General features: G+C 49.2%; 1 protein-coding gene across 1 annotated transcript in view; it reads right to left on the bottom strand.

Moving 5' to 3' along the window:
• Positions 1–12,553, bottom strand: part of myo1d (myosin 1D) — a 56,348-nt gene that overhangs the window by 30,468 nt on the left and 13,327 nt on the right. Inside the window, 10 exon segments of the mRNA XM_067244493.1 lie at positions 6,148–6,318; positions 6,720–6,834; positions 6,952–7,097; positions 7,380–7,583; positions 8,048–8,164; positions 9,073–9,168; positions 9,601–9,654; positions 9,768–9,933; positions 11,354–11,447; positions 12,001–12,209. Of these exon segments, the coding sequence (XP_067100594.1) occupies positions 6,148–6,318; positions 6,720–6,834; positions 6,952–7,097; positions 7,380–7,583; positions 8,048–8,164; positions 9,073–9,168; positions 9,601–9,654; positions 9,768–9,933; positions 11,354–11,447; positions 12,001–12,209 (1,372 nt within the window).

Here is a 12,553-nt window from a genome sequence, read left to right as displayed (position 1 = left end):
ATCCAGAACACCCTCTAAGCTCTCACAGACAGAAAGTTCTATAAAAAGGAGAACAGGGTGTATGAAGGAACAGAGATAGAGATGTAAAAATGTCTCTTTCTTCTTCTTCGGAACGTTCTACCCCAATGGTGTTGCTATTGTTAGGGCCAATGCTGTTCCCAGGGTTTGAGAGACGAGGATGACTCATGGAGCCCAGGGTGGGCTCACACAGGAAGCAGGAGAGAAGGCAGTCCCTTAAGAGAGGTGCTAGGACGGGAGAACATGTCACAGACGCGCTCAGACGACGGCAGTACACTCACACAGCAAAGTCACGCTGGAAACATTTAGAAAGGGGACGTTTTGTGACTGGATGTTTGTGCTTAGGAATAACAATACAGGTACATCTGAACATAATTCAGTTGGTACAGTATCTTGCACAGAAATGACTTCAATCGTTTTACTTGGATTTGGTGACAGCAAATTCTGCACATTGATGACATTGTGACAACAACAGGTAACATGTCAGGTGATTAGGGAAGGAAGTGCAGCTCCACATCCAGGCAGATGGCCCAGACAGATGTCTGTGTGCTGTGTGAGGGACAATTAAGGCCCACTGAGACTAGGGCTGGGATCTAGTGGGGACAAACCTCCAAGCACTGCCAGACACACCAACACACAGTTTGCCAGTCCGACACACAGTGTGCCAGCCAGCCCTCCCAAAAAGATATAGGCCTACAGCCAGCCAGTCAGACAGGCGAACAGATAAGACAGACAGGCACACAGATAAGACAGACAGACAGGCACACATATAAGACAGACAGACGGGCACACATATAAGACAGACAGACAGGCACACAGATAAGACAGACAGACAGGCACACAGATAAGACAGACAGACGAGGTGGCAGACATGGAAACAGACATGAATAGCAGAAATGGAGGCAGTAAGATTGGGTCTGCTGTAAGCTTCAGTTGTCCTCATCCTCATCTTTCACACACAATCAGAGCCACTCCTCACACACCCACACACAATGCCAGTGCCAGCTACACTATTAGCACCTCCCTCTCTGTCTGTCTGAAACACTGGATAAGACCGGAGGAGAGGGGATGAGGGAAGCTGAGGAACAGAGGGGACAATGGAAAAGATGATGGAGGGATGAGGGCCAAAACAATAGATGAGAAAAAAATGAAGTTGGGAGCATATAAAGAGAGAGAGAGAGCGAGTTAGAGATGTATGGACAGTGGTCTACAAAATAAAAAGAAAGGGATTAGGAGGAGCGGTTACCATGTCGTGTTAAAGCCTCTAAATTCCTCTTTTATTAAACAGAGAGATGAGAGGAGAGAGGCAGGGGCTGAGGACAGCCGCCTCCCAGGTACCCAGAGGACTGAGGCAGGGCTGAGGAGAGCAGCCTCCCAGGTACCCAGAGGACTGAGGCAGGGCTGAGGACAGCAGCCTCCCAGGTACCCAGAGGACTGAGGCAGGGCTGAGGAGAGCAGCCTCCCAGGTACCCAGAGGACTGAGGCAGGGCTGAGGACAGCAGCCTCCCAGGTACCCAGAGGACTGAGGCAGGGCTGAGGACAGCAGCCTCCCAGGTACCCAGAGGACTGAGGCAGGGCTGAGGACAGCAGCCTCCCAGGTACCCAGAGGACTGAGGCAGGGCTGAGGACAGCAGCCTCCCAGGTACCCAGAGGACTGAGGCAGGGCTGAGGACAGCAGCCTCCCAGGTACCCAGAGGACTGAGGCAGGGAGGGGGAGGGGCCAAAGAGAAGAATCTTCTAGCATATTTACCAACTCAAACATACTCACGTATATTCAAGTGGTGAATAAATATGTGAATATTGACAAGGAAATCTACATTTTCAGTACATTTACAATTCTGTAGAAAAAACACTTCATTATCTGACAGTCAGACAAGAGCGACACCAAATTCCAATAACACCATACTGCACAAACACTTATAATAACATGGTATGGCCTTGTTCAGTGTCACATTCATTATGAGATGAATGACCGCAGCAACACCGAGTTTTGAATTAGAAAATCTATTGTACACATTTGCAGTGTTTGCTAACCAAATGTGCCAGACCAACCTTACTGCTGCTGTGTACATACAGTAGTATACATGAGAAGCCTTTGTGTTTTCTAACACCCTGGTGTTTAACTGGGTGGACAGCTTTTACAACAAGACCCCTGCTGTCACCTCAGCACCTGCCGTTTCTCATCCTCCTGCCCAGTTCACACCCTGTAGCCTCTCCCTCTCTCCCTCTCTCCCTCTCTCCCTCTCTCCCTCTCTCTCTCTCTCTCTCTCTCTCTCTCTCTCCTCTCTCTCTCCCCTCCTCTCCTCTCCCTCTCCCTCTCCCTCTCCCTCTCTCTCCCTCTCCCTATATCCCTCCCTCTCTCTCTCTCTCTCTCTTTCTCTCCCTCTATCCCTCCCTCTCTCCCTCCCCTCTCTCCCTCCCTCTCTCTATCCCTCCCTCCCTCTCTCTCTCTCTCTGTCTCTCTGTCTCTCTGTCTCTCCCTCTATCCCTCCCTCGTCTCTCCTCTCCTCAACGGCCATCCTGCTCACCACCTGTGCTTCTCGCCCCCTCCCCTCTGCCTCAGATGGCACCTGCAGGGACAGGCCCCAGCGCTGCCAGCCCGGCCCGACGGGCTCCAAACCTGTCACTCAACCGCACTCAGAGCCCTGCAGAAGGAGGGATTAGAACCCAGCGCCTCCCAGGCAACACACATGCTCCAGCTGGCTGGGTGTTGAGCATCAGAACCTCCACTGCCTCTCTGGGTAACCTTCTGGCTGTCTCAAAACCACCCCCACCAATCAAGACGTCTCACTGACCGGGAAACGGCGAAACCTGATATGAAATGCATCCCGGATCCTAAAAGGGATCCGAAAGCAGAGTGCTGATGGGAGGAGCTCTTTCTCCTCTAAATCACATCCCTGTTAGTGTCCTCCCAGCCTCTCAAGAGCTTGTGCTCACTCTAGCTAATGAACAGCCCATTCTCCTTATTTGCGGGCACCACCACATGGCCTGTGAAAGCTTGATCACTCAACACGGCCTCTAGTACATGTACAGGCACACGCACACATACACACACACACACACACACACACAAACCATCAGCATCAGCACCTGAACAAAGCATGTGCAGAAAGAGCAGAGAGCAGGTTCAGAGGGTAGATACAGTTAACAAGGGAGGGAGAGAGAGAGAGATGAAGGAGAGAGGGACAAAGAAGGAGAAAGAGAGAGAGAAAGAAAGCGAGAGAAAGAGCGAGAGGTAGAAGGAAGAGAAGGGTATCGATGCTGCTGTGACTTGCCTTCCCAGCAGGAATAACCGTGTCAGCAAATAATTTATAGAGTTAAAAAAAAAACACATCTGGGAGGATCAAAGCGACTTGAGGAAACAGCTGAGCAGGGCGGATGGTAGGGAGAAGCAGGAAGACTTCCACAAACGCTGCAGTGTAGGTCACAAACACTGGTGTACATGCAATAAAGAGGTAGCGCTTCCGGGAGCAAAACAAACTTCAGTTGGAATAAGTGGTGCAAAGCCCCGAATATGTAAATAACCAGAAATACAACTTGCGAATGTGATGAAAACATGCATAATTATTGATTTCATCAGGGTGTTTTTGATACTGAAGGGATATAGATACTGTGTGAGGCGTTCACAGGAAGATGGCGGGGATATTTCCACAGAGACAACACAATGATAGAAGCTGCCCCACCAGATGAGGAAGAGGGACTGGGGAGACCTGCATGAACGAGGCTTCTTTTCACTTCCTGACCACTTCTGACACCCCTTCATCGCTGTGGAAAACTCAGGCACAAACAAAATGAACTTTAAATGTCCTAGCCTATCATCCTGTCGCACTTTCATCTGAGAAAAAGCTCTGTATAAACAAGCCTGGAGCTCCCTGGCTTCAAACGCCTGCGATTAATACATAACAGGCCTGACAAGACTGGAGGCCAATGAAAGAGATGCATCACCAGACTCAGAGAGCAGCCGTACAAGTGGAGATGTGTAGGAGCTTTTAAAGACGAGACCGACTCCGACGTTGATCAAGCTTTTCACAGTTTCCCCGTCTCTGATCTGGGATGAGAGGCCTATGCTGGGGGCAGGACAGTCCGTGTGTGCGTGCGTGCGTGGGTGTGTGTTTGTGTGTGTGTGTGTGTGTGTGTGTGTGTGTGTGTGTGAGAGTGACAGAACGTCTGAAGTGCATAGGGGAGAATAACACCGGATAGTGTGTCTAAATGTGCGTGTGAGTTTGGTGGTGTACAGCACGCGACAAGCCGTCAGGAGAGCGCCCTGCTGTCTGGCGGGACTCGGTGCCACGGACGAGTGAGAGCATCACTTCAGACAAGACAGCGCAGCTCTCATTACAGGCTAATCCGGTGTGATGGTGCTGCCTCTCTCCCACTCTTTCTCCATCTTGCACGCCCACTAGCTTGCCCTCTCTCTCTCTCTATCTCTCCCTCTCTCCCTCTTCAGCATCTCTACATTCCCCTCCACAGCGCTCTCCGTCTGCTTTCATATGCAGCACCCGTCTCTTCGCATCTCTTCCTTTTCTATCTCACCTTCACAGGTTTTTCTCTTCTCACCCCCTCCATTTCAAGCTCTCACACTTCCTCTTGTCTTCCTCTCGTCTTCTCCCTGTTCCCTTTTTTCTCACTTCCTCTTCCAACTCTCCCACTCCCCGTTTCCACACACCTCCCCGTTTCCACACCAACACGAGATTTCATGTTAGTGTGGAAACTGCGATGCTGAGAAATGGCCTGGGGTCTTTGAAGTCTGCAGAGCCTTCACACATCCTGAACCTGCTAGCAATAAACATTCTCAAAGTTTCAGAAGCCGAGTGCTTGTCGAGCGCGGGGCATGTAGTGAGGGGAATCTGTGCATCTGGAAAGATCCCTCGGTGCACGATAGATGTGCCTCTGAGCACCGCTCCTCTCCTCAGAAACAGAAAAGAGTGTTTCACAGCGACGTTCTCTCAGACAGCCCTGCTCGTAGCAACATCACAACAATGAACATGAATAACCATCCTGTCTACTCCTACGTTCTTAGAAACCCATCCTGAAAAAATATGACAAAACATGAGGGACCCAACCAGGGTATAAAGTGGATTTGCTTGACATTAGCACTGGATCCTCCTTGTCTAGGACTCCCCTAGTCTCCAGCTGTCCTGTCTGTCCTGTCTGTCCAGGAGAGCCCACTGCCTGGGGGGTAGCAGGCTCTGTGGACAAGCCTCCACCAGCCCTACGCTGCCAGTGTTAGGATCTAGTCCATGTAGGCCTGGCTGGAGGGTCACACACCCACCCCACACCTGGTCTATGCTGATGGCATGAGGAGGACTTTCCAGGAAGAGGGCAAGGGAAAGCTGCCAGGTATGCACCCCCTTGTCCAGTCCCTCTGTCCTTCCCTGGTCTCTACATCAGCCTCCCGTGTCTGGACCTTTCCGGATCTCCACATCTCACACAAACACAGCACGTCCGTCCACCGTTTCACATTTCAAGATGTCTCCCTCGTATAAACCCTCCTCACTGAACTCCCTCTCTCCCTCTCCCCCTCTCCCCCTCTCTCTCCCCCCTTGTCAGCTCTGCAAGATGCCAGTCCACAGTCCCCCATCCACTAGCAGTGACATCACCTGAGGGGCTAAAGTGCAGAGTCAGACGAGCAATATTCCTCTGCCCACTGTTGCCCTCTAGTGTCGATCACTGGTAAGTAACGCTACACTTGGTAAACACAGACATCTGAAACTGACCGCCAGGATCAGATGTGAAGCGAAATCTGTTTACGTCTGTCTGGTGAACAGGGTCATTAGTGTCAGTTAGACCACATCCGTGACTTTGCTGGAGCTGATAATTGCTACAAACCAGATTACACTCACTCTTTTCCTCGGTTGTAATCTCACTAATGTCCCTGTGTTCTCCTATTACCTCTGTGTCCTGCATCAGGAAAACAATGATTGATTTGTGGAGTCTGTGGCACAGGAAGTGAGCGGCTACAATTTCACTGACAGACGAGTCACTTCCAGCCAGTACGGTGACATAGAGCAATGTGACTCCAGTATAACCGAAGCACTTAGACAAAGGCAAGAAAATGTTCTGTGAGGAGAGAACAGATTCCAGAACACAGTACAGATGGTTCTGGAGTGAGGGGATCCAGTGTTGTACCTTGCGGCTGGTGTAGTGAGCGTGCTTGGCCAGCTTGGTGTTGAGACCCTGGAGGAACACCTCGTCGGTCATCTTGCCCACGTTCATGCAGGCCTCGTCCAGCACGGAGAAGATGCCCTTATGCTGCTGCTCCACAAGGTCCACAATGATCTGGTTGTTGAAGAAGTCAATCTGAGACAGGCAAAAAGAGAGAGCAAGCAAGGAAGGAAGGAAAGAAGGAAGGAAGGAGAGAAGGAATGAAGGAAGGAGGGGGAGGTGAGAGAGAGAGAGAGAGAGAGAAGGGGGGGGGCAGAGAGGGAAAAAAACAGAGTAGGAGAATTGGAGTTAAGCACAACATACACTGTCAGCACTAAATGGATGTTGACCCCATTTAGCTACTCTGACTACATACAATATTTAAAAAAATCACCACTCTAATGTGACCGGACTGGCTGCAGCTTTATACCTATCCCTTTATGTTCAATAAGAAATCACACCAAGAGAGGGAAGGATACATTTTCAAGAGGACTGAAACAGCCTATCACAAGCAAGCAGGAAGTGAAAGGAGGGCAGGAACTAAGAGGAGGCCGTACATGTTTCCAGGGGATGCCCTCTCGCTGGTACTCATCCTGCTCCTGTTTCAGGACCAACTGGATGAACAGCTGCTGGAGCTTCTCATTACAGTAGTTGATACAGAACTGCTCAAAGCTGATGGAGAGATGGAGAGATTAGAGGTCAGCTGTAGTGACCTATGTACCGGGACTTTTGCCCAGTGGAAACTATCCTCATTGCAGGATACTTTCAATACTGTGTGTATTTTATAACCTGTTGTTCTGGAAGATCTCAAATCCGTAGATGTCCAGCACTCCGATGACCGTATTCTTCCCGTGGACTTTGGCATCGTAGTTCTTCACCTCGATCACGTCGTTTATCCTCCCCACGATCCAGCAGAAGAGACGCTCGTACATCGCCTGCCGGTCGCCAAGACAAGTAGTAAGTCGGTAACGTTTATTTGGTAGAGCACCTTTCAAAGAACCAGGTCACAAAGTGCTTCACAAATACTAGAATACAAATAATATTGTTCAAAATAGGTTACAGCCAAGAAAAGTGCTTTGAGACTAGATAATGCTTTAACTTGTAGGTAGCAGCTTTTCTTCATATGTAATGTAAAAGACAATAGACCCCCTCTAAATCCCTAAGGCATGGCTGTTTAGTCAAGAGCAAAACACCGCTGAGCTAATTGCATTAGCAACCTTAGCTAGCGCGTCGCGCCCGTAGCCGGCCTCCTGTGCTGTGTGCTGCTTGTCGATGATGTCGCGGCCGGTGGCCACGGTGCGGTACAGCAGGGCCTTCTCCACGTTCTCCTCCTTGGTGGCCAGAAGGTCCCCGATCACCGCCACCACCTTGGAGTTCTCGATCAGAGTCACGTCCCCGTCCACGCCGAACGTCATGTTGCCCTGGGACACAGGACACAGGTTAACCCTTGTGCTGCCTTCGGGTCACATGACCCAAAGGTTGATAACGAACCATCGTTGTGTTTGCCCAATTTTACCCAATACAAAAACAAATACAAATCATTTTCTTTTAACCTTTGCAATGTGGGGGGTCTGAGACAGCCCAACGGTTAAAAGAAAATGCTTCACTTTGTTTTTATATGTGGTAAATTTGGCGCAGTACGACGGTGGGTCACAATGACTGATGGGTCAGAATGACCCGAAGATAACACAAGGGTTAAGAGACACACTGGCACTGCAGCGAGCCAGGGGTGCACGGAGCAGGTGGGTGAGCTGACAGAGATAAATAAAGAGTTTTGTTCGAGCCTTGCTTGATCCATCTGAACAGGATTCGTGTCACTCTGCTGTACAGCTACTGTACTGGGCCCAACCGACTGACAGACAGCTAGAAGCTTCCAGACAGTTACCAGGTGCAGGATGGTGGCCAGGATCCTGTAGACAGTCTGGATCTCCTCCCCTGTGAAGCCGATCACCTTCATGGCATCGGCCACCGCTTTGAAGTCAGCCCCGTCATTAATGCTGGACTAGGAGAGAGAGAGACAGAGAGAGGGAGTGAGAGAGAGAGAGACAGAGAGAGAGAGAACAACTGTAAACCACAATAGGAAGTGACTTGGACTTTCATTTATAAAACACTGCCTGTAATTTGTCATCAAACACACACATCCTCTCCAACAAACCAGAACTCTTTGTACGATGCCAAACATACTTAACAAATTCAGTCCTATACTACCATAAAGGCACCCAAGACGAATGGGCTGTTGTTCTAAAAATGGAAGCATGGTAAACAATGTACAAAACACTCCAGCTCTTTGGAGCCTGCCATATTCCATGACGTCATGCCGTTTGTTGCTACAAAGTCCTCCCCCCCCCCCCCCCCCTCATTAAGTTCAACATGCTGCAGCAGCCAAACCCAGATGCTGTCATTAAAAAAGTGTAAGAAGCTGGAACTAAATAGCTGACAAGAACTGCGCTCGGCTCGTCTAACTTGCAGATGATGTTGAACGTCATGCCATCGTGTCACACGTTTTCCCGACACAAATTTGCATTGTGAGAAAAACGGCAGCAATCACACTTTAAACCCGAGGAGCACAGCTGCCGAGCATGTGTTCCATTTACATGTAGTCATTTAGCAGACGCTCTTATCCAGAGCGACTTACAGTAAGTACAGGGACATTCCCCCCGAGGCAAGTAGGGTGAAGTGCCTTGCCCAAGGACACAACGTCATTTGACACAGCCAAGAATCGAACCAGCGACCTTCTGATTACTAGCCCGATTCTCTAACCGCTCAGCCACCTGACTCCCTATGTGTTCTCGCTCCTGTAAAAATAAACGGAGCATGTGGACACTCCTCCCCCCCCCTCGCCGGGCACCTCTCATCTTCTCACTCACTCTGTCGAGGGGCGTTAGAACGAGGAGAGAGAGAGTGTGGTACCTTAACCTGCCCGCCAACTTTAATGTAGTTGTAGGCCGTCGCGTCCTTCTGAATATGCAGAGATCGCAGTAGGGAGTCGGGGGCACCTTTAACCAGCTGGAGAGAACAAGTACACACACACACACACAGTCAGTGCTGCTGACACACGGAAACTCAAGGACAAAAAAGAAACAGACAGTGACCTAAATCTGAGCGTGTTAGTGGAGTACAAAAATCCAAAAGGTAGACAGTGTGCTTGAAGGAATGAGAGCAGGCAGACCCAGACACCCCATATAATAGGACCATTACAATATAGGACAAACGGGCCTGGGTTTAGAGACACTGATGTACTGTAGGTATTACACAAATAACAACACGTTGTAATCCAGCATGACAGAGTCCGTGTGGTCTCATGAAGTCGTGATCAACACAAGCCTACAGTCCATCTGGTCTGCATAGCGGCTTGTGTTGCTCCCCACACAGACCAGCTGTGTGTGGCTGACTCATCGCACGGCGAGTCTGCTGCACCCTCTCTCCTGGAGCACACACCTGGTACAGGGAGTGAAAGCTCCTCTCTCCTTCCTGCTGGACGATCACTCTGGACTGATGGACAGAGATGACACACACACACAGACCGACATGAGTCAACACTGAAATATGATCAGTTACTCACGCCTTCCTAATAACAAAAGGAGCCGGTCCCCAGCGCCCCCTACCTTCTCCAGCAGGTAGTTGCTGATGTGACCCCCGATGGGATCTCCCTTGAAGTCGAAGTTGATGTCCATGTATTTGCCGAAGCGGCTGGAGTTGTCGTTGCGGTTGGTTTTGGCGTTCCCAAAGGCCTCCAGGACACAGTTGGATTTCAGCAGCATGTTTTTCACCCTGTAAAGCACGCACACACACACCCCCACCACACTTATTGTTACAGCTCCTCTGGCACCTATTAACAGCCAGATCAGCTGATGCCTACCCAGAAGTGAAACAACAAACAATAAAGTCTGGGAGTCATGGGGGTGAATACCAAGACAGTAAAACAGATTCCTGTCTGGAGGAACAATGAAATTGTTGCCATGTAAGACTGGGTCTTTATAGCTTACAGTGCAGCTATTTCTCATTCAGAGTCTCCCCTGGGTCTGACCTGCACTTTGTTTGGAAAGTTACACTATGCATCCATACACGGCAGTAACACACATCCACTAGGCTTCAATGAGGGAGATTTATGTAGTCTAGTGTCAGGCCAGGCCATGGACTCCTGGACCCTTACTAACCCTGGGCAGAATGCCTCCTGTGGCCCCTAAACAAGCACACACACACACACATCCATACATATCCACACACCACCCGCTGTGACCATACCATTCATTTCACTTTCAGGAAAGCCCTAGAATTTCCTGCCTGCAAGGGCAGACCCTGAGGCCTGGGCTGAGAGACTTGAGGGAGAGTTAATGAGACATGTCCTCTACTCACGAGAATGAGCTCACCGAGGACACGGATGTTATCACAAACAAACCATAAATATTTCAAATAAAGGCTCTAAAGTGTCATAAGCCTTCCGTTTGATCTTTGGCTTGCAATAATAAGTAACTGAATGAAAAGAAAGGCTGATAAGGAATACCTCTGCAAGGCTAGCCGTGCGATTACATGCTATCTGTATTGAAACAGCACGCAGGGAGTCAGGTGGCTGAGCGGTTAGGGAAGCGGGCTAGTAATCTGAAGGTTGCCAGTTCGATTCCCGGCTGTGCAAAATGAGGTTGTGTCCTTGGGCAAGGCACTTCACCCTACTTGCCTCGGGGAGAATGACCCTGTACTTACTGTAAGTCGCTCTGGATAAGAGCGTCTGCTAAATGACTAAATGTAAAATGTAAATGTAGCACGCAGGTCCTTACAGAGTGATGCAGGGAGCTTACACCCCAGCCGTGTTGGACGAGTTCCACATGTTCTACTGGACCGTCGGTGGGGTTCCCTCTCTGGCATGTGACCTGCCGGTTGACCCCCATTACCCCCTGCCTCGTGACCCTTCCGCCTGCTTAACTGCCCTCCCGTCAGACGAGCTCAATTCCTAGAACGAGTTCTCATGCGGTATTTCTCTTGTTTATACTCAATACCACCATCCTCAAAACCCACACTGTGTCATGACCTGGAATGTATGTTGGAGCTTTTTTGTTTTTTTAGCTGGTAGAAACATTACTGGCGTAATTGTAGATATTCAGCTACTTTTAACCTGATAGTCTTATGTTACCCTCCTAACCTTGGGGTTATATTGAGAGTATTATTCATGGGGACATTGACGAGATAGGCTCACCTTTCGACTTCAGCTCTTTGATTAGGGTTGGTGATAGCAGCGATGTATTGCATGATATATTTGCTGGCTTCGGTCTTTCCAGCTCCACTCTCCCCTGCAATACACACATGATTTAGTTGTAAAAATGTGTGCATGTACATTGTAAAACCATATAATGTAGGGTGAACCCTTTGACTTTTGTCAAGGTTTTAAAGAGACATTTCTCCTTTCCACCACCAGGTGGCGCCTCCAGGAACAACATAGTTTCACAATGCTGTCACCGCTTGTGGCCACTGGGTTTTCTTAGAAAGAAGGAAGCACAATTGGGGTCCGCTATTTTCAACTAAATATAGCTCCATCAATTCTCCCCAACTCATATTCTCCCTCTCCAACCCTTGAATCTCATATTACTCCAGACAGAAAACAGTTGGGTGAAAAAAGCCACTGAAATAATAATTTTAACTGATTGACATTGCACATTTTAACCCTCCATCCCCCCACCTCCCTAAGAAAAAAGTTAAATCAATGCTTAGATTCATGTAAGTAAAAGGTTTAACCATCATACATTTCCAATTCAAAACTCAGTCAACTAATCCTGCAATAAATACAAATGTGGTGCTGCTGGTGGTTGGTGGGAGGTTGGCGTGGTGGGTAAGCCTGCTCGTTACCTGAGATGACTATACAGGTGTCTTTGTTCCTCCGCTTCATGGCTTTGTAGGCGGCGTCGGCGATGGCGAACAGGTGAGGCGGGCGCTCGTACAGCTCACGACCCTTGTACTGCTCTATGGTGTCACGGCCGTAGATGTTCATGGCACGGTAGGGGTTCACTGACACCACCACCTCGCCGATATAGGTGTAGATCCTCCCCTTCTCAAACCTGCAGATGGAGGAGAGGTTTCAACACAGCCACCATCATCATCATCATCATCATCATCATCATCATCATCATCCTCATCATCATCCTCATCATCATCATCATCATCATCATCATCATCATCATCATCATCCTCATCCTCATCCTCATCATCATCATCATCATCATCCTCATCATCATCATCCTCATCATCATCATCATCCTCATCATCATCCTCATCATCATCATCCTCATCATCATCCTCATCATCATCATCATCATCATCATCATCATCATCATCATCATCCTCATCATCATCATCATCATCATCCTCATCATCATCATCCTCATCATCATCATCATCCTCA

The sequence above is a fragment of the Osmerus mordax genome, chromosome 10, assembly GCF_038355195.1.
Source record: "Osmerus mordax isolate fOsmMor3 chromosome 10, fOsmMor3.pri, whole genome shotgun sequence".
Taxonomy (NCBI): Eukaryota; Metazoa; Chordata; class Actinopteri; order Osmeriformes; family Osmeridae; genus Osmerus; species Osmerus mordax.
The sequence above is the reverse complement of the archived record's forward strand: the minus strand, read 5'-3'. Positions and strand labels throughout refer to the sequence as shown.